The sequence below is a fragment of the Talaromyces marneffei genome, chromosome 2 (genome assembly GCF_009556855.1).
Source record: "Talaromyces marneffei chromosome 2, complete sequence".
Taxonomy (NCBI): Eukaryota; Fungi; Ascomycota; class Eurotiomycetes; order Eurotiales; family Trichocomaceae; genus Talaromyces; species Talaromyces marneffei.
In genome coordinates this window covers 2,472,046-2,495,869 of record NC_072349.1, presented here as the reverse complement: position 1 = coordinate 2,495,869, position 23,824 = coordinate 2,472,046, and the positions used below count along the sequence as shown (strand labels likewise).

At 46.4% G+C, this 23,824-nt stretch overlaps 10 protein-coding genes and 1 non-coding gene across 11 annotated transcripts; 8 read left to right on the top strand and 3 right to left on the bottom strand.

Moving 5' to 3' along the window:
* Window positions 1–1,846: 1,846 nt before the first annotated feature.
* On the top strand, window positions 1,847–2,440 carry EYB26_003265 (uncharacterized protein; the record flags this gene model as incomplete). Its single annotated transcript, XM_054262566.1, has 2 exons — window positions 1,847–2,179; window positions 2,252–2,440. 2 exons carry the CDS (start codon window positions 1,847–1,849, stop codon window positions 2,438–2,440), a joined length of 522 nt encoding a protein of 173 aa, XP_054118541.1.
* Window positions 2,441–4,631: 2,191 nt separating this feature from the next.
* EYB26_003264 (uncharacterized protein) lies at window positions 4,632–5,582 on the top strand (the record flags this gene model as incomplete). The annotated part of the gene is made up of 1 exon (XM_054262565.1): window positions 4,632–5,582. One exon carries the CDS (start codon window positions 4,632–4,634, stop codon window positions 5,580–5,582), a length of 951 nt encoding a protein of 316 aa, XP_054118540.1.
* A 225-nt stretch (window positions 5,583–5,807) lies between these two features.
* Window positions 5,808–7,490, bottom strand: EYB26_003263 (uncharacterized protein; the record flags this gene model as incomplete). Its single annotated transcript, XM_054262564.1, has 2 exons — window positions 5,808–7,300; window positions 7,355–7,490. The coding sequence occupies 2 exons, from the start codon at window positions 7,488–7,490 to the stop codon at window positions 5,808–5,810; spliced, it is 1,629 nt and encodes a 542-aa protein (XP_054118539.1).
* A 660-nt stretch (window positions 7,491–8,150) lies between these two features.
* EYB26_003262 (uncharacterized protein) lies at window positions 8,151–9,471 on the top strand (the record flags this gene model as incomplete). Its single annotated transcript, XM_054262563.1, has 2 exons — window positions 8,151–8,276; window positions 8,350–9,471. The coding sequence occupies 2 exons, from the start codon at window positions 8,151–8,153 to the stop codon at window positions 9,469–9,471; spliced, it is 1,248 nt and encodes a 415-aa protein (XP_054118538.1).
* A 542-nt stretch (window positions 9,472–10,013) lies between these two features.
* Window positions 10,014–12,668, bottom strand: EYB26_003261 (uncharacterized protein; the record flags this gene model as incomplete). The annotated part of the gene is made up of 5 exons (XM_054262562.1): window positions 10,014–11,645; window positions 11,696–11,998; window positions 12,056–12,182; window positions 12,233–12,569; window positions 12,626–12,668. The coding sequence occupies 5 exons, from the start codon at window positions 12,666–12,668 to the stop codon at window positions 10,014–10,016; spliced, it is 2,442 nt and encodes an 813-aa protein (XP_054118537.1).
* A 259-nt stretch (window positions 12,669–12,927) lies between these two features.
* EYB26_003260 (uncharacterized protein) lies at window positions 12,928–13,956 on the top strand (the record flags this gene model as incomplete). Its single annotated transcript, XM_054262561.1, has 2 exons — window positions 12,928–13,112; window positions 13,167–13,956. 2 exons carry the CDS (start codon window positions 12,928–12,930, stop codon window positions 13,954–13,956), a joined length of 975 nt encoding a protein of 324 aa, XP_054118536.1.
* A 380-nt stretch (window positions 13,957–14,336) lies between these two features.
* Window positions 14,337–14,421, top strand: EYB26_003259. The gene has a single exon. It is a non-coding gene; the product is annotated as a tRNA-Trp (tRNA).
* A 259-nt stretch (window positions 14,422–14,680) lies between these two features.
* On the top strand, window positions 14,681–15,523 carry EYB26_003258 (uncharacterized protein; the record flags this gene model as incomplete). Its single annotated transcript, XM_054262560.1, has 1 exon — window positions 14,681–15,523. One exon carries the CDS (start codon window positions 14,681–14,683, stop codon window positions 15,521–15,523), a length of 843 nt encoding a protein of 280 aa, XP_054118535.1.
* Window positions 15,524–19,005: 3,482 nt separating this feature from the next.
* Window positions 19,006–20,661, top strand: EYB26_003257 (uncharacterized protein; the record flags this gene model as incomplete). The annotated part of the gene is made up of 3 exons (XM_054262559.1): window positions 19,006–19,017; window positions 19,180–19,203; window positions 19,261–20,661. 3 exons carry the CDS (start codon window positions 19,006–19,008, stop codon window positions 20,659–20,661), a joined length of 1,437 nt encoding a protein of 478 aa, XP_054118534.1.
* An 810-nt stretch (window positions 20,662–21,471) lies between these two features.
* Window positions 21,472–22,464, top strand: EYB26_003256 (uncharacterized protein; the record flags this gene model as incomplete). Its single annotated transcript, XM_054262558.1, has 2 exons — window positions 21,472–21,641; window positions 21,900–22,464. 2 exons carry the CDS (start codon window positions 21,472–21,474, stop codon window positions 22,462–22,464), a joined length of 735 nt encoding a protein of 244 aa, XP_054118533.1.
* A 314-nt stretch (window positions 22,465–22,778) lies between these two features.
* Window positions 22,779–23,564, bottom strand: EYB26_003255 (uncharacterized protein; the record flags this gene model as incomplete). The annotated part of the gene is made up of 3 exons (XM_054262557.1): window positions 22,779–22,880; window positions 22,965–23,454; window positions 23,536–23,564. 3 exons carry the CDS (start codon window positions 23,562–23,564, stop codon window positions 22,779–22,781), a joined length of 621 nt encoding a protein of 206 aa, XP_054118532.1.
* Window positions 23,565–23,824: the final 260 nt, after the last annotated feature.

The following is a 23,824-nucleotide window of genomic DNA, read 5'->3' as shown; positions in this document are numbered from 1 at the left end:
GACCGGGATATTTTCACAATTACATCCGGGAAAATGAATGGGTACAAATCCATAGTCTCGGTATGATTGCCACTTGGAAGAGAGATCGCTCCTGGTCTGAAATTCTCTCATCAGAGATATTGATATACCTCTGCCACAGAGTCCGTAGGTTCAATCGCATCCAATAACATCAATTAGGGTATGGATTGGTGGCTCCTTGGAATATTTCTAGTACCTGTCGGGACCAAGTATTACATATCTATCAAGTCAGATGCTCAAAACATGGAATGAACACCCCTGAATCATGTTGGAGGGTTTGCCTGTGAGTTGTGGTTTCGTGCTGCCCCGTGTTCCATGGCACATATGGTAAGGGCTAGCTAGGGCTTGGCCTAGACTGTTCCTAACTGAAAGATGGCAAACACAAACCGAGCCCTAATTGTGATAACACTATACTGCCTAATAGACTGCAGTCCAATTGCGGCCAAATTATAGTACATAGTGGGCTAGTCCAAAGACCATTGGCTGTGATTGCCTCCCTTGAGGGCAGATTTACATCTCATCAACCTCGTGAGTGAATTTAAGTTACTGTCAAGCCAGGCCGATGTCTTGTTGACTGCCTTTTGCCGCCTATTTAACCGTGCCACTCAGCCCGAGTCCACTTCCTTCGAACTTGTTGGATATCTGTAAGTCAAATTTACAAGACAAGCACATGCTGTTCTCTAAGTTCTTGATCGTGAAATATACCGAGGGAGGACTTGAAGACAGCTAGATTGCTTTTGAACTGAGGGAGCATCTAGTGCGTCTAGTGATATGCTTCTAGGTACTCCTCTCTCACCTTGGGCAAAGTAAAGGTTAAGGCACGGTTCAGCGATAGTCCACTCTGCAGTTTTACACTTTTACTAGCGGTCCTTGCCGTGTTTGTCGGCACTTTGTCCACATGATTTGTATACGGACGTCGAATGCCGCCCAAAAATTTAAAACCTCCTCTATCTTCCCTTTTTCTTCATCTTTTCTTCTTCAGCAGTCAGATGGATGTCCTAGGGTAGTGTACTAGCATGCCAGAAATTTGTATATGGGTGTAGCTTCACAACGACGACAAATAACGCAATCACAGGTTGAAGTTCAAACATCGGACATACACAATCCAATCGAATATTGGATATGTCCAGTCCAGATACATATGTTCACTGGGGAAGGGGAATTATCAAATGTCAGCTTCCCGACATTGAAGTACCGAGGATGTTTGTGTTTCAAAATTGATTAATATATCATGCAGTTCCTTATAGTCTTCAACCAAGTCACTATTTACTCCACGAGTAGCGATGGCAGTCTATGTTGCGTCTTGAATTTAGCTCAAATTTTAACTCAATTTAGCGTGTTTATATTACTCTATTCATACTTAGGTATGCCCTCCACCCCCGGATTTCTGTGAAGAATCGTCATAGTCGTTGGTTGATGTTTCCCCGACTAGAAGACTTTGGATGAATCAAAGCAATGCCACCAACATGTACCCCTCATGATGGAAGAGATTTCTATAGTAATTTATTGCTCAGATGACTACGATGATGAACAAGGTGGCCGTTGTAACAATGCAATGCAATGTGATCCGGCTCATGATTCGATCGCTCCCCCAATGAAAGAATGAAGCGTTTCCCGTGCTTTTATCCTGGCGATCACTGCCTTAGATGTCGATTTACCCAAAGTTGCGGGGATGAGGTCATATTCAAGTATAAAACAGTCTTAATCCTCTGATTAATGGGATCTCTTTCTTCACAGCTCACAGATTTCATTCTTCAAAGCATATTGTAATAACAACCACAATCTACTTCGTAAATTTCACCAGAGTCTAAATCAAGCCTTCCTCAAAATGATTGGACGATCCTTGACTGTTGCTGTTCTTCTCGGCCTCAACCTTGTCTCCGCAGGCCCTATCGTCAAGCGCTCCGTCTTGACTGACCTGGAGACTGTCTACAGTAAAGTTGCAGCCCTAGATTCGGATATTACCAGCTGGAACGGCCAGCTCCTTACAGCCCTCCCCTTGCTCACGGATGTCAACACACTCGAGACCGATATCAAGACTGCTACCACGGACACAAACAACTCAGCCGCCTTTGGTGACGCTGATAGCGCGAGTACCGCAACCGAGATGCAGTCTTTGTCGACCCTCATTGTGACTACGCTCGGTGATCTTGTTGCCAAGGTACGTTTACCCTATCTATTGTCACATCCTCCTTCCCTAAGTAGTAAAGTTGATCATACTAAACCGGCATAGGAACCTAAAGCCGCGGCGATTGGCCTCAAAGGCACGGTTGAGTCGTCTCTGAAGCAACTCAAGACCCTTTCTGACAGCCTCATTTCCGCTCTGGAGTCCAAGGTTGAATCGTCTTATCTACCAACAGCAACTTCGGTTGCAGCAACCATTGACTCTGCCTTTGCAACTGCCATCGCTGCATATGCCTAGATTACTGGCTCAATCAAGCAGGGTGAGATCAGGTCACCCACTTATCAGAGGCCCACAGCAAGTTAGTTGGGTTGGAATTGGTATTCGCTGCAGTACTATCAAGTGTCTGTGTTAAGACTTTTCCAAAGGCCCGAGTACATAGTATCTTATATCTACTGGGTACAGCATGTCAATATGAATGCATTCATTGAGATCATAATTTTACGAATTGCCTAGATACATGTAGTCATTAATACTTCTCTATAAGCCCTGCATGGCATGTATGCTATTCTAAATACCATGCCGTAAAGAAGTCTGCTCAATATATTCTGCTGACAAGACGGGGGACTATCCCCCATGAAAGAAGACCACCAAAGTCAAAGGGGTCAAAAGATAGGGGTGCAACTACCCGGGACTTACTAAGTTAATCAATTAACTATGTCAAAAGCTGCTTGAAAATTGGTTCATTAATTATTGGGACAACCCATTAGGCTAAAAAGCAGTGCTTGTAATAGTATAGTACTATAGTAAAATTAACAACAAGAATCACGTAATACGCAGAGAGACGCTGAGACAAAAAAACATTAATCTATTCTATTATATCCAAGGATTGTCTGGTATGCATGGCTCATTTCCACATCCTACCTAGGTACATGCAAGTTGACCACTCACCACAAGTCCTTTCAGCAAGAATGACTCAATGGAGAAACGCATACAAACCATGATTATAACTATACTCTATTATGGCAAGCAAAAATTGCCTGAATCTTTCACTCCTCACTTTTTTTTCCGTTCCCAGGTCAATATTTCGCTTAGAATAATGGAATTCTTAATCAAGTTTCGTGCAAATATGTTGTTTTAAAGATGAATCTGTATTTTCTTTGATATTGCATCGGACCATAATAAGCCCGGGCAGGGTCAGATATGAGCTCTGGATGGATCAACTCTAAAGCAATTGCATAGAACCTCTGAGAGTATCACGTAGTCAGTACATGTTCCAATGGAGCACCTCAGGCCTGTGCCTCTAACCAGTTATGCCGGTCCAAAAAAAAAATCAAAACGAGTCATTCCACCATAGTTCTATATGACACCAGCCCAGAAGCGGTCGCAAATCCGATGGCGCGATGATTTTTGGCTGACTTCCTGAATAGGAAATTCCCCTGGACGGAGTGGTGGTGGCCCTTAAAGCCAGTCGACAGTCGACCCATCCATTCAGAACTCACATACAGGAGGGGTTTTCTCTTCAATTTGACTGTCTACCCCAGTATTGTCAATGCGAGTAATGCAGAAGCTTCATATAAGAGTCAGTTCTATTACTAGGCATCTTGAAAATGTCTCAGTTAGCTGTACGCCACATTCGCAACCCTAGCTACTCTGCCTCGGCCAGAAGCACTGCAAAGCAGCCATTCCTTAGTACATGGGCCCTGGTGAGGCAGCATGTGATGGTGCATTTGACTTTTGTGACAACAATAAACCTGGGGTTATTAATTAGTCCAAGAGGCTAACGAACCCCGGACTTAACTTTTGTGGGGTTGGCCGGGGTAGTGTACATGTATTGCGACGTTGCAACCCTGACTACGGAGTACATTACTAGTAAACAGGGCAGGGGCATAACGAAATTATTGGCTTAGTTTTACAATTGTCATCTAAATAAAAGTATATACTTTTCTCCATTGACAGCCAGCCGAGAACATGATCTGTCACACTTGGTTCCCCACAGTTGTCATATTGGCCAGTGTGGATTGACTAGACATAGGGTTGTAAAGTCAGACCTGGCACAGATACTCTTATTTTCGGGCATCTAACTTATGTTAGTATGCGCCTCCTCTTCGTAAGATTGGAAGAAACTAATTCGAAAGGCCAAGGATTCTGAGCACCTCATTTCCCACTAATTATCCCAACAACCACCACAATGCCACCATCGCAATGTGAGCTATACGCCATGTAACCGCGCATTTATCGCTGTGGCTTTTGGGCAAGGGACTTATGCAGGATCCTAATTAGATAGTTAGAACGATTGAGCAAAATATGAGCTAGCAATATGCGGGATGAGGGGATTTGTTGTACTTATATAAGGTGCAAGAGAGACTTACTCCTCCGAGTTTCTGAGATTTGACCACAGCGCATGCTTTTCTTAACTCTTGTTAATTTTTGATATTCTACTTCCTCATTCATACTGTAACAGTGTTAAAGTCTTTAATCAGCCGCCAAGATGAAGTTCACTACTGCCATCTCTATTGCTACTTTTGGCTTCGTCGCCGGCGCTCTCGCCAATCCTACTCCTGTCAGCAACGAGGCTTCTCTCGTCCAGCGTGACCTGGCATCCATCGAAAGCGTCATCGGTGGAATCACTAAACAGGTGAACCAACTCGACAGCGACGTCAAGGCCGGTAGCCTGGACGCTGTTCTTTCGGACTCAACAAGTTTGGTCTCCACCATCAACGCCGGTACGAAAGCAGTGCAGGCATCGGATGATCTTTCTACAAGCGACGCCTTGGACCTCGCAAACTTCATTGGCACCCTCATCACTGCTGTCAATACCACCGTCACCGATCTCATCGGAGTCTCATCAGCTGTGCAGTCAGCGGGTTTGGTGTCAACTATTTTGACAAACCTCCACGACCAGTACACTGCATCCGGGGCGCTTGCTGATGCTATCACTGGCAAAGTGCCTTCTTCTTTGCAATCGCTCTCTGCTCAGCTGGCGGCCTATATCACCACCTCGCTTCAAGCGGGTATTGATCATTACTCGTCTCTGCCTGCGACTTCGACTACTCCTAGCACCAGTGTTGGTTCGAGTACCAGCGCTACTTCTGCTCCAACCAGTCCTGACACCACTAGTCCTGTGACTACCAGCCCTACCACTGCCCCTGATACCACCTCAACTCCTGCCTCTGCCAGCGGCTCACCCACCACATCCCCCAGTGGCGCCTCAACTGGACCATCCGGCACACCCGTCGGCGTATCTCCTTCCTCCACAGCTGTCCCAGGTGGCGTAAAACCCAGCTCCAGCAAACCCGGTAGCGGCCCCTCCGGTACAGCAGGCTCGAGCACTAAGACTGGAACTTCGGTGCCTACATACACCGGTGCTGCTTCTGTGAACGGGTTGAACATTGCTTCGCACGGTCTGGTGGTTCTTGCTGCTGCTGCGTTTATGCTCTAGGGGTCTTCTACTCTGTACGCGGGTTGTACCAAGGACAACTTATGTACCCTTAATGTTCTCTAGTTATATTTATCGTACTAATAATCAATTGATGGTTAACTATATTCAAATGTTAAACGGGGCTCTTTATTAACCTTTAAATCCAACCACGAATCGTCCAGGAAATCCAGTGCGTAGTTAATACATATCAGGGTAGATAATCTAGGTATCTAAGAACGAAAAAGATTATAATTCGTTATCGCGCTGCTCAGCCCATCCACTCCAGCTCACCGGCTTTCCCAACTGCAGCTTGTCATGCCATTCATTTGTCATAAGTCCAGCCACATTCATGCCCATAAGAGAGCTGGTTTCCATGGTTGATATGAAGCTCTCAATGCCGCTGGTGTACCAGATATTCCTAGCCAGTTTGATTTCTTCAAATGTGACGCGCGGGTATTCATATGGATAGGAATGCCATGCTTTTTCATGGAACCAGGAAACATCGTTGTTGGAAATGTCGCCGATTGTGCCGTTTCGATTGGACTCGGGTATTTCTACACCAAGGACGGAAGCTACAAATCTGGCAGTGAGTTTCTCGGGAGAAAAGACTTTGTAGACGTAATGTTGTTTATGGGGGTCTTCCGCGGGCGTCTGGATTATGCGCAACAGACTGATGCTCCAGAAACTTGCCGGGCCAACTCCGTCTTCGCGAGATCCCAAGTCCATACCACGAGGTAGAGTTGTAAGGATCATCTCCGGCACATCTTTTTGTTCTAACAAGTTAAAAAATTCTGGAGAAATCTGATGAGGAGAAGCGAAGAGCGTCACGAAGAGTTTCACGTATGGAATCTTGTCAGGAACTCGCTCAAGGGAAGGCGAAACCTCGATGTTGCTGTATTGAAAGGGTGCTGCGATCACAACTTCATCAAATACACGGCTTGAAATGCTGTCACCATTACTCGAATAAGAGAGGATCAAACTCTCGTCGTTGTTTTGTTTGATGGCTGTAACCGTGGAGTTCAGGGTAACCTCCGCACGAGAAGAATCCAGCATCCCAGAAAAGATGCGCCAATTGCCGTCCTCAATTGCGACAGCGCCATCGGTTGCCATACAAACCATAGCCTCGAGACCGTGGATAAGACCAAGATTCTGGCCATAATTCACTCTGGTGCTTGATTGGATAATCTCATTTGAGAAAGATTCCGAGATACCGTTTGTTTTCAAGAACTGCACACCGGTAAGAGCAGTAGCCTTGTGAAGGCCAAGGGCTTCCACAGTCGAGGACAACGAGGAGAAAGGAAAGTATGGCGGTTTGTACATTTCCAAAAACTTGTTGACTGTACTCTTCATCAGGCTTTGTGTGCGAATCGGGGCCAGCCCATATCGCCATAATAACTTTGTCATATCCCACCAACTCAATGAATGGCCTTGCATATAGATGAAACTAAATCCATCCCAAATACCGAGCATGTGGATACTATCCTCAGGTCGATCGCTACCGGCACCTGAGACTTTAAGGCCCAACTCTTTTGCTGTATCCATCAAATTATGATTGACAGAGACAAAGATTGATGCTCCTAGTTCGATTGGAAGGGAAGGGTCATCGAAGACATCAACAGTAGTTGACCTGCCCCCAATGTAGGCTTCGCGCTCAAAGACTGTGATATTGATGGGTACCCCTGCCAAATCGGAAAACTTTCGCAGGTAGTATGCAGTAGAAGCTCCTGCGGATCCGGCACCTAGAGGGTATTATTAGCACATATTTTTGGACTTTGGGATTAGTGTATGATTACCAATGATTGCAATATTGCGAGATACTGTCTCGTCTTTTGGCTTGAGCGGTATCTGGCCATTTGTGTCCACACCGAGGATACAGACAAATTCAAGGAGCAGTAAAAGCGCATACAGAAGACGCCGAGAGAAGTCCATCGTGATAATCTTCTTGTCGATGCGAGATGGAACTAGATATGCTGAGGAGGAAAAAAAACTAATGTATGCTGAAAAAAAAAGTAATGGTATCTTTGCTAATAGGTAGATAAAACTAGTGTCAAGTGATGTGAACGAAGTCAAATATAGCCAGAGTTCATGGTCAAATATATCTGTGCATCAATTGATGCGTCAATAAGCTCCGGTCAATAAGCTCTCAATAGACGGTGAGATGAAGCTTTGGCGTTGATGTAGGATGATCAATTGTGATGTCAGATCGACTTGACTGGTATATTTGACTTATTGATATGTTTAAATAACAACTTGTGTCTGTTGCTGATGAATAGCTTGATGACTTTGATCTTGCCAGAGCTGAGGTTGTCTGAGGTACTTCCAAAGGGCCGAAATGAGTCTGGCGACAAAGACGGAGATAACTGATAGGGTCTTATCGATAACGCATGGGCGCTAAGCCGTATATGGCTGGTGGGACTCACTATCCATAAAAGATCATCGAATCTTTTTTTTTTCTTTGTTATTCTTTGAGAGAACAGGAAAACCACACTCTACAGTTAGTTGTCTTAGTGTGTCTTTATGTATATCTGGAGACAGACCTAACTGAGATTGGTTTGCATCTTTATTAGGTGGTTCTCAGACAAATTGGCCATGGATCCATACGACAGTGACTCGTCCTTGGAGGATGCGGGGGACTACACAGAGACTGGAGTATTACTGGGTTATGCCAGTACAGAACAGACTGATGATTCGATCAGTCATCTCGGTGGTTGGCCTGTAAGTGGAGATATATGTCTTTAAATATCCTATGCGACAGAGCTATTTACTAATTCTTCTGCTTTGGTTACAGACATGGCTCGATGAAAATACCCCTCCTCCTGGTGATTTGGCCAAATGCAAAGTTTGCAACAACCCAATGCTCCTGCTACTCCAGCTGAATGGCGACCTACCAGAACGATTCCCCAACGATGAACGATGGTTATATATATTTGGATGTCCACGGAAAGCTTGCAGTCGCAAACCGGGCAGTATTAGAGCTCTGCGAGGGCTTCGAAAAGTGAAGGGCGAACCCGAGATACCAAAGAAAGAAGAAAGCGCACCCAAAGACACGCCGCCTGCACCGAAAAAAGATATTGGCGCTGCAATTTTTGGCGCGCCATCACAAGGAGGTTTATCATCCAACGTGAATCCATTTTCCACACCTTCGTCACCTGCGGCGCAAAACAACCCATTCGCACCACTGCCGCCTGTATTTACGTTAGCAGCAAAGCCACCTCAAAACCCAGCAAACAATCTGTCAGAAACATTTGCCGCAAAAGCGCGGATATCAACACCTGAAACATCCTCGGAACCGGTCACTGCAGGACCTGTTGTACCATGGCCCGACAAATCGGCTTTCCCACCTCCATACAAAGAGTACTATCTCGACGCTGATTATGAAACTCTCTCCCGTCCATCAACTCCTACGATACCAGCAAATACCACCGTGGAAAATGTCGAAGAAGACGCAGGAGGCGCTGTTGATACCAAAGACGCTTTCGAGTCATCGATGGATAAAGATTTCCTCCGCTTTTCGACAAGGTTGGAACATAATCCAGAACAAGCCTTGCGATATGAATTCGGCGGTACTCCGCTACTATACAGCGGCAGAGATGCCGTCGCAAAGGCTTTCCCTTCACATCAAGCACAAGGACGGGGAGTACAAGTATCTTCGAGCGCTAGTACGAATAACCGTATCCCGCGCTGCCCTTCATGTGGTAGAGAGCGTGTGTTTGAATTACAGCTTGTCCCACATACCATCACAGTCCTGGAAGATGGACGGGATGGCATTGGTCTTGGTAAGGATGATGCTGGAATGGAATGGGGAACAATTATTTTAGGTGTTTGCGCTGGTAATTGCGGAACCACCAAGGAGGGAGACCTGGGTTGGAAGGAAGAATGGATTGGTGTGCAATGGGAAGAAACAAAGTAACTTCGAACATGAAGAAGCAGTGCCATTATTTTGGCGTGTTTGTTAGTAGAAAACCAGCTGGGCGAAATTCTCAGTCAATCATCCTGAGACTGTGTACATAACTAGTTCATCGAGGAATTTTTCCACCCAGCATTGAGAATTCATTCATGGTTAATGATGTCTTATATAATGCTTAGTATCGCCATGCGCCAGTCATATAATCAGATTAGAACATAAAGTATATGCAGCTACACAATACTCGGATGGAGTGGGAAAGGATGACAGTTCACCACCATGGATTGATGTTAGGGTTACGGGAACAAAACCCTAAGTTGACCCTACCAGCATAAGATCTTCCATCAGTTAGCTCCATAATAAACTTGCATTCTTATGGGTTTTTGGTGAATAGGCTGCAAAAATCTATTTTAATACAAGTAATATATTCATACGGAAACTTAGAATGTGATTTATCTAAATCTTATAGCTACGATATACTTCAATGCCGTATTAAATTTCTTTATAATGATACCATTCCAGTACTCATATGACAGATTAGAGCAATATCAATCAAGCTCACTATCACTGCCAATATAAACCTTCTTCCTCAACCTCCACGTCCCATTCTCCTGTCTCCTCTCATTCTGATGCAGCGCACTAGCATCATCAATAACCTTCAAATACGGCAACTTACTTGCCGCTCTCACGCGTTCCTGCAATCGTCGCAGTTGCTCGGTTTGTTCTCTTCTCGTTTCATCGTCTTCTTTGCCATGAGCTTCCGCTTTATTTCTCCTTAATTGCGATATTTGTGTCGTGAAATCTTGCTCGGCATTGCGTGCTGCGTAGTACTCTTCACTGAAAGCCCAGTCGGGGCTGTCTACCATTCCTCTGACCAGAACGAGACTTTGTCCTTGATTGATGGCGTCACGAATGGAAGAGCTGGGTATCGGACTGATCAATTCCAGTCTTTGCGAAGATACGTCGATTGAGCGAACGAATGCGAGACCTAGAGAACGAGAGCCTTTGGGATCTAATGGGGTGCTACTGCCTGCACCCCAGAAGAGGTATGGAAGGCCGCTGTTTGGACAGCGGGTAATGGTGTCATTTAAGAGATCTTTCACCCGTTGCCTGCTTTGAGAAGCAGATAATTGACCAGCGTTGGGAGTCTCGTGATCTTCACTTTCATCTTCATTCATTGCGTCGGGCTGCACTTCATCTGTATGGCTATCGCCATCCGGTTTTGCTTCGGCTTCCGAGTAACCAGGTATTGCACCAGTATTTTCAACTGCGACGACGGCCACAATTGACCCGTCTATGATATCTCGTAGGACTTGCGGACTATAATGGTTTCCTAATACCATAATCCCGGATATTCCAGGCTGAGGACCTGAATAGCTGACGTGAATCGATTTGTTGCGTATAAGAGGTGATTCGTTCCAGAAAGCATCCAATAATCCCTCAGATTGCGTCATATGAAAGTACGACTGTATCTGCATAGATCGCAATTGAGCACTCGACCTTGTGACCGTATCAACCGGCTGGGAAGGTAAAGTGGTAAGAGCAACACCAGCCTCCGACGCCGCTTGCCCCAATGGCTCAATCACCTCAGTAGGCCCCTTTTCGCTCATGTATACGACATCCGAAAGCCCTGTTGATCGTATGATCCAGGTAGCAACCTCTAAACCCAGACCGAAAATCCAACCAGGGAAGTTTATGATAAGAGGACATCTCGGGTATGTAGCGGTTAACATGCGATATTGATCCAGGAGATTCATTATGGCCAAGGCATAGTTGTCGGGGTCTTCTTTCGGAGAGGTTGCACCTATATGGTGGCACCGAATGATTTTTCCATAACGTGAATTATCCAAGTTTGGATGAGAGAAAGGTGGTCCAAAGCAAGGTTCTCGGAGATGCGCAAGGTATATATTCCCCATAGGTGCAAATTCCGGTTGTCCGGGATCAAGGTCGAGGAATGCGATTCCATCTAGATTATCAGAAGTTCCATCAGGTGCGGGTGTTAAAAGATGGTTAAGCAGGTAGCGCCCGAAGGTCGATTTTCCAGCGCCTTTTGGACCACATATCAGGGTCCTTAATGAGTGCGCACGGCACGAAAGAGATTTGATCGTGGTGCTCCATTTCTTTTCCAAGTGAAGAGGTCGCAATGGTCGATTTAGAGGATCGTCCGATGATGTATATAGCTGATTCACGGTGAGCTTATGTACAACTTGACCGATAGGTAAAAACTCACTATAGAAAATGATCGTTTAAACGATTTGTTGAGGGTTGCGCTGTCGCCGACAGTCTTACTACTATTCCAAATCCGCGAATAGTGAGGTGATAGCTCTTTGAGCCCTTGTAAGTTGCTTGAACACGACTGTAGCTCAATCTCCGCAAACCCTTCAACACCAGACACACACTTGATGACGGGAAGTGAATGCGTAGATGGCGCGTATACCCGATATGTTTTTGTGGAGGGATGTAGTTTCGCACCCATTAAACTAATCACACCTCTCTTCACCCAAATATCGTAGATGCCTACAAGAACCAGTGTCTATATGTGTGTCAGGCCATGTATTACAAAAGCATGCGGGGAGCTATCCAGTCGTACCGTCTTTTCCTTTAGCCGCACACATAGCATATGTTCATCACTATAAACGATATCACTCTTCCGCAATCGGTTCCTTGAAAGCGTAAAGTTTTCGGCGGTGGTAGGCATTTGAGAGGGAGTTGCGTTGCTGCCGATTGTTAGCTTCTGGTCTAGACTCCAGAAATTGTGTGGTCTTACTCTGCACTCTCTTCTTCGTCATTCTGGTCACTAATTATTTCCTCAACACCGCTCGCTTCGCTTTTCAATGCTTCTGCTGCGTCGATATTGCTCAATTCGAAAGCTAAGTCTGCCGAGGTAGCTTTCACCGGAGCAGCTAGGCGGTTCCTGTTGGCTCTTTCGATGTTTGACGTCGGGACATCCTTTGCGGTTCTATCCAGTGACGGTCGTACTTTTTTTGCTGGAGGTCCAGTTTCTTGGTTCTGATTTGGCGCATTCTCATGTGAAGAAACGACTTCTTGTAGTTGTTGCTGTCGAGCTCGGCGTGCGGCAACAGCGCTTACCGCTGAGCGAGGGGCTACAATAAAGTTCTGAGCAATGATTGCACGAATTTGGTTGATAGAAATTACTTACCAGAGCTCTGCTGCTTCTCTGCTTTCCTCTTTATTGCACTCATCGCCCAGATTCTGTTTATCAGTTGCGATTAAAAAAAGTTGATAGCGGAATTTCTTCTAATCTCCGGTGGAGCGGCTTCTGGTCCGTGCGTTTTGCGGATAAAAAAAGTTGCCCGCAAGAAAAGTTCCCCAACTACTTCCATATCAATTAACATATCTGGCATATCAAGCAATACATTCGACAGTCGAAAGGTCTCTGTTGTTCCAATATAGTGCAAACTAATCGCCCTCAATTGACACATATCCGGTCCCTCATTCGCAATGGGGAAGAAACTGAGCGAAGGAGTCGTCGTGTCCGACAGCGACGAATCGATGGAAGATGCACCTGAGACGACGAGTGTAAACACGAAGAAAAATGCCAAAGTTTCTCCTAATCAAGGAGCAACAGAGTCAAGCTCTGAATTTGATAGCTCAGACGAATCAAGCTCCGAAACACAAAACAACAAGTATGTGTCGCATTTCGACCGTCAAGTTGAGCTCTTTACTGATAGCTTCCTCAGCAGTGTACCTTTGAAGAACAAGAAATTCGTGCCGCCGTCTGGTTTCAGGCCATCCACAACGAAGCCTCGTCCGTCAGCAGCTATATCATCTGCCCTCTCCAACCTTGAGGGTAAACAAGTTTTCCACATCACAGCACCGTCCTATTTACCACTATCAGAAATGAAACAAATCACCTTTGGAAAGGCTACATCGGGAGAACCAATTATTTCACATAAAGGCGTGGATTACGGTCTTGTGGAAACCACTCGGCAACAGAAGCAAAGCTCCGAGACTTTGCTGATCTACGATGAAAAATCAAATACATATCTGCGCAAGCCGGAATTGAGGAAAATCGAAAGCTATAACATCCAAGAAATCGTCCGACTACCTGGATTGGACACATTAGTGCCGCCGTCGCAAAATGCGACTAAGAAGCAACCGGCCGCACGCCCACAGCCCAAACATCTTAGAATGCGCTTCCATCCCGTGGGAAGCACGACACTTCCTCCAGAGACAGTAGGCTCGAGCTCTGAGTCGGAGGCTGATGAACCTACATCCCGTGTTCCTGCAACAAGTTCGAAGGAGAAAGCCGAGAAAGACCGCAAGAGAAAGACAGATGAACAGAATGGAACCGAAGAGAAAGCTAAGAAATCAAAGAAGGACAAACAGCAGTCATCTCAGGCAGAGTTGCAAACTGAGGGCCGCCGAGACAAGGAGAAGAAGTCATCGAAACACCGAGATGAGACGAGCCAAGAACGAAGAGCTCGAAAAGAGGAGAAGAAGAAGCGCAAGGCCGAGAAGGTGAAATAAGTCATCATCAAGATGGGCATTGCAACTGTTAGAACCGTTTCTATGCAGTTCTTGTGTGAATAATTAGAGTGTATAGACATCTGAACCTGAAGAGTTCTGATTCTTTTTCATGATACAGCCGAATGAAATGATCTCATTTAATCTTCTCAATCTACTACTCATCTTGAGCTGAATTGTTCGTGTCGCTTGACTCTAATCATGGACGCTCAACCCTATCCACAATACAACGAAGTAGACCAGGCCTTCCTTTCGCTATATGGCATAGTTCGTTGTAGGTTACCTACCAGTGGCCCACAACAAATCTCACGATTGTTGCTGTGGTTCGCTATACATGCCCAAGTAACTACGTGTAGCGAAACTTTTGGAAGTCATCCCGCAATGGCTTGGTGGCGCAATGGTAGCGCATCTGATTCCAGCTCATAGCGAGTATCCAGGAGGTTGCCCGTTCGATCCGGGTCCAGGTCATATAATCTTTTTGCTAATCTTTTTTGATATCTTTCGTCAAACATAGTAATGCGGAGGGTTGGTTGAACATGGGGGTTTTGTTTATATGGGCAGGTTCTGCAGCGGATAATTTCGTACATGGGATGAATGGACTGCCAGCCAATTGGCCCAGGTCTTGGCACGGCATACTCTTTTTGGTCCAATCATCAAGACTCACCTCAGACATCCATCGTCAATATCAAACATGCAATGAGCAAAAAGAAGGCCAGGATGAACAACGATGGAGGGTCAGAGGTACTCCACCTCGCGCAGAAAGGCCTGTCAGCACTGCTTAAGCGCTAAGGCAAAATGCGACCTCAGAGATGGCGGTTGCTCGAGGTGTCTGCTTTGCATTTACCCTAAGGGTCTGGGTCGGAGGGGTTCTTCTGTCTATGGTTTAGATGGTAGCAGTCAAGCAGATCGGATGGATTCGCATATGCTTGCCTCTGCCCAGCGAGGCTTTCAATCTAGTACTCGAGGTTCAGCGATCGGCTCGGCGCGGTCTGTGGGTGATGCCAATGGCAGCCCAACAAACACCTCTCTGACGGCGTTCAGTGAGGGACATACTCCAACGACATGCAGACTCAACATTACCAGACATGTGGAAATACCCGACTTCACGGCTCTAGAGCTCGTCTGCCCCATAAATGTTGAGAATATTAGCAATCGCCGGCTGAATTCCTACGTCCCTCTTCCTGGGCACAAACAGAAAGTTTATCCCGCCTTAGTCACGGCTTTTATGTACAGAATACTCAAATCATACGCAGCTGTGACCGTACATGGACGTGGACTACCACCATTTGTCCATCCATTGCAAGTAACGGCTACATCGACCAAGTTACCCTTATCTACATGCCTAAGTCTAGTCCGAGTCTGCGACAAACCACGTCCCGGAAGTGAAGAGTTTGCAGCAGATATGCTCCATCGAGAAATGAGTGCCATCTACGACCAGCGCAGAGAATACGACGATATGTCCCTTCTGGCCGCTTTTCAGGCTTACATGATTTATTGCATGGAGCTATTTTTTACGCTCGACCAAATCTCCGACCCTTTCCTGCGACAGGCAATGATGAACTTGCAATAATTGGCCTGCTCAACAAGTTGACAGGGGCTCATATGCACCGCTGAACAACAACATACACGCCCCAGATGGGAAGCCTGGGTTGTCGCCGAAGCTAAGAGACGGACTTTGTACGTCATGTATCTTTTCAATAGTTTGCTATCCGCTCAGGACGGTCTACCGACTTTTCTGGGCACGGAATTGTATGGTTTACCTGCGCCATCGGCGGGGGCATTGTGGAAAGCCGGCACGCGACAGGAGTGGGAGAGGCAGTATAATCTTCATCTTGCGGATTGGGTTGAGGCTGGGTTGTATCTCAATGAGCTCTGGCCGATACCCGCGGATATGATGACGCGGGGATTGTGGACCGGCGTGCTAGGGTGGATCGCTGGTTGGAGGGTGTGGATGAGTTTGGGACTATGATATATGCTGTTACGAGCTGTACGCATGGTGGTTGATCTATATTCTTGGCCTTGATTGCTCCCGGGAGATGGATAGCCTTTTCCTTGTCGAATGTCCGTTTCCAAGCCCGTCAAAGATCTAGTTCAAATGAAGAGAACGTAATCGAGGAAGTGGCGAAGTTGAGGCTCATGTAGACAACAACGCCGGGCGTTTGTCAGATATATCTGGATGTACATCAATGATAACCGGGCAAAAAGCTGATTGTTACACTGAGAACGGCGTTTGCCAAGTCTACTGCGACACGATTATATCAATCTGAGAAACGATTCAGAAACGGCATCGACTTTTCCTAACAAAGAAGGCCTTTCTCCCTAAATTAGAATGTTTCATGACTGGTCATATGAGAGCGCTGTCTGTTGTCTTTACTTGATCAAACATTGAAGTGTATGTATACAATCGACGTGGTGGAGCTGGGGCAAAGCTTTCGGGGGATACAGTAGGTGTGATATTTTGTTTGTCGTCCATATTTTAAATGTGGCTTGGCAGAGACTCTGGTCCGCGTACTCATCTAAAATTGATGCCTCTCACTCGGCGTTGTCATTGTTATTTTAGTTGAAGCTAAGGTAACTAGGGCTTGGCCGATCACAGGCTACAACAGCCCCTAAGGCAGCCATCCATGCCTAAGGCATCGGACTGCAGCGCGGCGCTACCAAAGCTGAACGGAAATCACATTCATGCACAGAATATCGATGCATTTCCAAAAAAAAAAATAAAAATAAAAATAAAAATAAAATCTCTTTCTGATCGACTGTCTCGAACCATTATTGTAATATTTACATTAATAATGGATACTACATTTGTGCTCCATTGGAACAGGACTTGAACGTGTTGAATGGATCCCGCGAAACCCATACCCGCACCGCACGGCATTGCTTCCACGATCCTTCTATGAGAGCTTCTATGGAGTCGCGGGTGGATGTGGATCACTTTTTTTGTTTCTTTTTCTTGTCGCGCTTTGTTTTTTCTAGTAGGGTTAGTGGGTTACCAACTTACCAAGTATTAGTTACTAACTTACTTGGGTATTTAATCCTGTGAGGAGCCGAGGACGCTTAAGCTCGGCAATTCGATACATAGTAAAATGCTTGCCCATTCACGTTACGTACTCCGTACTAAGCTATGGAGTAGTGAGATGCGTTATTCATCATATTTTAGTTGAAGAAGTATGCAAGATAGAGGGAGTGTAGCGCTGGAATTCCTCGAACTAGAGTATGTTATGTACGTACCACTACCTCCTACTTAGTCCCATTAGTCAACAGACAGCGACAAGTTGGTAACTATTCCAACTTCCTCATAGTAAACCAAATGCCGAGGATAGCTGGCTACAATGTTGACTCGAGCGTGTACTACCCGAAAAACATATATCCGTCTTCCGTCCAGACAGGTGTCCTACTAGGAGCAGACGGCAGCAGACGGAAGGAGTGACAGACAGAGTTCAGAGTGTATGGATCATAGACGCTAGGGAGTGGGCAGGCGGGTCGGAGAGTCGGGTTGTCGGGATGCCCTCACATTGGTTGGCCTGCGACCGCAGAAAAAAAGAAAATAAAGAGAAGTAAAGGGGCTGTAGGAACGATGGATTCTTGTGTGACATACTAACGAGATAAGCCCGTATTGCGTACATACTGTACTGTACAGAGAGTCCTTTCGTAGAAATCAGAGTGTCGAAGCCGATGTGAAGACTCAACAGAACATAATCATAATCCACTGTGACAAATAGGCCAGATCGATAATACATGGAAATATCCGTCGGATCTAGACTGCATAGTAACTTACGGACGGGGCGTCCAATCAGAAATGCCGCAAATCAAACTTACGTATTCCATGACTCCATGTATCGGCGTATCGGTACCGTAAGGGGCCTGGGATTTCCCAACAGAGTAAGTCTTCTTGTGACAGCAATCTCCGGCACGGAGAGTACTCGGTAGACACAACTTCCAAGTACAGTAGAGAGAATGGCAGTTGACTGATACACTACGCTGAGCGTGTAGCATGAAACAGTCTTGAGATGTTGGAATACTACGAGTCGTGATTAACCACGGAGAAAATGAAAAGAGGAGGAACGAACGGTCTGAAACGGTAACATTCCGAATGATTTGGTGACCATCGATACCATAGTGCGGCATAGTTACAGCCCTCGATTGCCATCCCTTTGCCATCGGCATCGTCCGTTCCCAAGTAGATGACATCAAGACTGTCGATACGTCGTGTTGCGAGCTGTGACTATCGTTTCGCATGACACAGGTTCGTTTCATCTTGTGAACGTACTCTGTAACTTAGTGCCTCGTACTCTACTTATCGATACGAACAGGTCAGAGGCCAGGCCCATCGCGCCGTGTCTCATTGGCGCAACGAAATCCCACCTCGACTCCTCCGTCGCCCGGCCGCTTTTGACTTTCGATCTCCACAACAACTGCCAGAAGTCTGAATATTATTATTATTATACGTACATCCCACTTGACTTTATTCTCAGCAATTTGTTTGATATTTACTCCTTGAATCACTGTCCTCAAACATCGTATTCCCCATCCTGGCCGGATCTTTGCCCAGCCACCCCCCTACCTTCCCAATCCATCGTTTCGCCTCATTATTACCACTTGCGTGTGCTCAGCCGAAATCATCCCTTTCAATTGCCGCCCTCGGCCACTTCTTCTCTCTTCCTCAGACAACTGAGTTACTCTACAGAGTAGTCCCAAGTCCACCCCATATTTAGGTCACGACCTAGGTACTTTCGAACGGCGTCGGTTAATTACTGAATACGAGCTACCGCCCGAAAAAAGCAATTCATAGACTTTTGGCTAATTTGCCGCTATTCCCCGTTGGAAGATCTACTTTAAAGCAACCGGGTTCCCAGCAACCTGGGTCTACCGCCACCAGACACCCGCCCTTGTCATTGATATCAACCATATCATAACTTCGACAATATTTACAGTAACGTTAGAATTCCTGGGTATCGCAATCATGGCTTCGAGGGTGATCGCCAGGCCTTGAACGAGAGGAGAACGAGACAGAGAAGAGTGAATAGTGAAGGGTCTACGATTGTATAGACCATGGATTTCATTGTATGTCTTCATTTCTTACCGTTGCTTTATCCCCTGTCTACGTTGTCGCGTCGCATCGCATCGCTCGCATCGCGTGCATCGATGAGATATCGCACGTGAGACCTGGCAACGCAATACAACAGCTTAAATGCAGACCTCGGCTAACCCGACTTGACTGGACAGCTCTCTCTGACGCATTTTTGCGAAGTACATGGCCCAACCTCGATCCTCTGCTCCCAAGTTTTACCCTTTTCATGCACACAGTGCCATCCATCGGATGCCGATGGCTCGGTTTCCCCCTCCGGTAGTCCGTCCACCTTCCACGAGACCACCTCATCGGCCTCTTCACACTCGCTTCGAAGCAAACAGCGTCGCCGCTTGTCCTCGACACCCGATAACTCCGCACTGTCCTCCTCTCTCACAGCCAGCATCAAATCAAACTCCGCTAACGCCTCCCAAAACATCGAGGACCATCCTTATTTCTTGAAAGTACAAAAATCGCAGTCGCAGATCAAGGCTGACCCGGTCTCTGAACGGGTGAATCGCGTTGGTGGAGTCAACGGCGATACATGCGCTAGCTGTAGTATCTCTCTACCAGAAGATGTCAGCAAGAAGTTGCCAACTAGTGCCTCGGGCCAATCCGACAGCGAGAATGGTAGGACGACCGCAAAAAATAACAGTCCCGTTCTGAGATCCAGAGAAGTCGTGCACTCCTGCGGAGGTGGGAGTAATCGACACTCGGATATCTGCGCTGAAGACGAGGCGCATGAGCACGACGCACAACATGCATCCCCACCGGACTCTGTACATTCCGTTTCGGTCGCTTCCTCATCCTCCGACAGCTCGTGTCACACTCATATCTTGACCTACCTTTCTCTCCACGGGCCGCCTAATCCAAACGATTACGCCCTACTCCGACAGTCATCCATCCGTACTCTAAGCTGCGAATTATTACCGCGCGGTCTATCATCTGGACCCCTGTGTTTTGGTGATCCAGTGGCGGGTTACACGATCGCCTACGTATTCCGTCTACCCGACCCAATGGCACGCGGAAAGCGTCGCAGCTATGCATTGATAGCTCTAGCTGGGAAGGATGCTGGACGCGCCTTCCGAGCTTCTCCGATCATATGGCGCATTTTCCAGCGCATAGCCGCGGGTATTGTGACCGCGGCAGAGAAGCATCAGGAAGAGGAAAAGATGCGTGAAGAGCAGGCTTTTCGTTCATCGAATACTTCCGCTGCGACGGGCCGTCAGAACTACCTTCCTATTTCTTCGTTTCTGACGGGACGGACGCTAGATGCCAACGGCAACCCACGCCGTGCGGGTCAGATTCGAGCTCGAAATCTGGCCGAAATTGTGGGCAACGAATACATATTTGCCGAGCTACACGCTCAATTTGTGACTTTACTCCAACAACTGGGGAATATGTTTGGTGGCGTTCCAATTTCCGACGAACGCTTCGTTTGCAGTACTGTTTCGTCATCAGAATCAGCCATGAGCCAGTCACGTCGCACAAGCGTGGCCATGCCTAATAACAACAATAACAACAATAATCAGAAACCCGGCCATAATAGACAACCGAGCGATTTGACCTTGTCAAATCTGAATATCTCGTCTGGTCCGCAACCAATCCCGATTTCGCCGAGGCGACCTATCGTCGCTTAACCACCTTACCCTCTCTCTACGCACTCATTCGAGACTTTGAAATGTCGGGGAGTGCTCTGTTATCACAGACCCTAATGACTTTCCTTTCGCTCTACATAGATTCACCGGAGTTGAACCATATAGATCAGCGGTATCATTGTGCTTATCTTGTTTGATTTTGAGATTTCCCGAGATGCAAGCATATATCCCGGAGTTTGTACGATTATGTGTTTTGTCTGTTTCTTTCTAGCGCATCATTTCTGGCGTTGTTTTTTTCTTTTTTGTTGTGATTCAGAAGATATACGAGTAATAAAGATCTTTCATTACACCTCCTTCTCCTAACAGCGTACAGACTAGGTATGTAAGAAATGATTGATTAGAAATAAAATAACTAAATCCCACAACCCCCCCAGACTGAATCGAGTAAAAGGGGTGTTGAGGTCGGGGGAAGGGACAGGGATGTTCATGGATTTCCGGTTATGGGTTTTAAGGCTTTTGCAGGGCTGGGACTGGGTTGGATGTTATAGCTGAAGCAGATATATGGGTTCAATATCTTAGAAATAGAAATGTTGAATCCAAGTATAGTTATAGTAAACTAACTACGTAAACTAAGTTACATAGTTTTGATATATCGGAGAAACATACTGCTTCGGGGTGCAGATAATCCGACAACGCCAGCCCCACCACTCTCCGAATTAGCACACATCAAAATTGCCTGATCGAATCAATAATCAACCTCACTTTTCGCGATCCGCCTAAGCCCCTCAACGGTGACCACCTCTACACCTCACTTTCGCTCCAGTCGATAAAACCACGACAAGAGACGGCACCATGGTCTCCGCATTCGACAAGTGCGATACGCGACCCGCGCACATCGACGCCATCCTCAACGGCCTTGATCGATACAACCCCGAAACCACGACTGTGTTCCAGGACTACGTTGTGCAGCAATGTGAGGATAGGACGTTTGACTGCTATGCCAATTTGGCTCTTCTCAAGCTGTACGTTTTCCCCCCTCCTTATACTGTTATTTCGCGATTACTCGAAAGAAAGAAAGAAAAATGGAATCAAGTCTATGATGAATATTCTTTTTTAACCACGTTTCCTATTACCTGACCTTTCCCAATGGGAGTATGGAGAGTTACATTAGCTCTAGCTGATTACTTGTGTTCTCTACTTTTCGTTTTGACCTGCATCATGCTCGAGATTTTTCCTGTCTTTTTTTGGATTGAAACTAATATGGTGTGATTGATGCGTAGCTACCAATTCAACCCCCACCTCCTCCAAACTGAAACAACAACCAACATCCTCGCGAAAGCCCTCACCGTCTTCCCATCACCCGCTTTCTCCCTTTCGCTCGCCCTCCTCCCCGCTCACACACAGCCCTTTGGCGCATCTACAGATGATGGCGCCCAATCCTCAGACTTTGTCGAGTCAATCCAGAAACTCGCCCACCTCAACACCCTTCTTGAATCAGCACAATACGCTTTGTTCTGGTCGACTTTCAACTCCGATGATCTCTACGCCGATCTTGTGGCTGATGTAGCTGGATTCGAGGAGCTTGTTCGCGTCCGTATTGCGGTTGAAGTCGGAAAAACATTCCGTGAGATCAGTGCAGATACGCTCGCACAATGGTTTGATCTCAAGAGCCGTGAAGCTCTCCAGAAATTTGTGGTGGATGTCTGTGGTTGGGAGGTTGAGGGTGCGCTTGTGCGTGTGCCCAAGAACAGAGAGAATGAGGCTAGATCGGAGATTAAGAGTGAGAGAGTGGGCATCGATATGTTTGGACGGGTCATCAGACGGGGATTCGAGCAGCCTGCTTAATTTCTCGCCTTCAATTCTTTTTTCTTTGTCTCTCTTCATGATGAATTGTGTTACGATGAGTATAGATCTCATGTCGATATGTATGTCACTTCTGGTCAGGTTTCTGACTTCCTACTTATGAGTATGGGTGACGAATGAAAAGTGAAGGGCAGGGCGTGGGCGTTCTTCTTGTTTATTATTGCATTTTTGATAATACCATATCCAGACAGACACACGCCAGCTTATGTGTAATCAATAGACATAAAAAACTGGGGAACTATTCTCATCAAACAACCGAAATCTCTTGATTCCTGAAACGCCTAATTGATAAATTATTAACCATCCGGCTCTCCCTTATCGTCCTTTCCCTCTCCCTTCTCCTTTCGTCTCTGCATAACGTCCCAATTATACACTCTCGCAGTCGCAACCTCAAGCGTCTAAACAAGTCAGTTAGCACAACGATCAATAAACCACATACACAGATACACAAGTTCAAGGGAAGAGGGGGGGGGGGGACGTACGGTAATCTGCTCCCTCAAAAACTCCAAATCCTCCTCACAATTCGCCAAACTCAACTCCGCCGCCGACAACTTCTCCGTCAACATGGTCTCTGCCTCCGCAATGGGGTACGCAAGCATGACATTAGCCCCAAGCCAGAGATAAACCTCATCTGTATCCTTCGCCGCCACTTTCGCGCGCGCATAAAGCGTATCATTTAACTCGAAATGCGTCTCTAATCCCCCCTTTCCCTCCTCTTCTTCATCGTCTTCGTCGTCTTCATTATTCTCACGATTGAGTTTCAAAAAACGAACCATATCAAGCGTCTTTTTTATGTCTGGAATCTTTTCCTTTAGGCCTGCACTCCGTCGCTGAGTGTTCATTTCCATAAATTGGTATTTGGAGATCATTTCTTGGAAGCTGCGTAATGTGGACTCGACTTCGGCGCGCGAGGAGACGTAGTCGCTCACATTGTCGACGAAGGGGGCGTAGGGGATGCCGCGGGGGTTTGTCCTTTTGTTTTCTAGTTGTTAGTATATGTACTTCGTTAAAGGTGTGTGTGTGTGTTTAGAATTGGGTTGTGGTGGGATTTACCCCTCGCCGGCTTTTTGGACGGTGGTCATGATTTAAGTATGAGCTGTTTGCAGGAGAGAAGAGTATATCTCGAGAATTGACAGCACTAGATAATCATGACTGTCACAATTTTCTTCCTCTGTTGGGAGAAGAGTAAATGGGTGGTGTGAAGCTCGAATTTATGATATGCGGAGAACTCGTGGTCCCCGCAGCCGGGAAAGATTTGATTTTCTGTGATGTTTGATGTTGTTTGCTTCCCGTCTAGGTATGTCTAGCTTCTTACCGTAGGTAGCTTCATTGGACAGCTTGC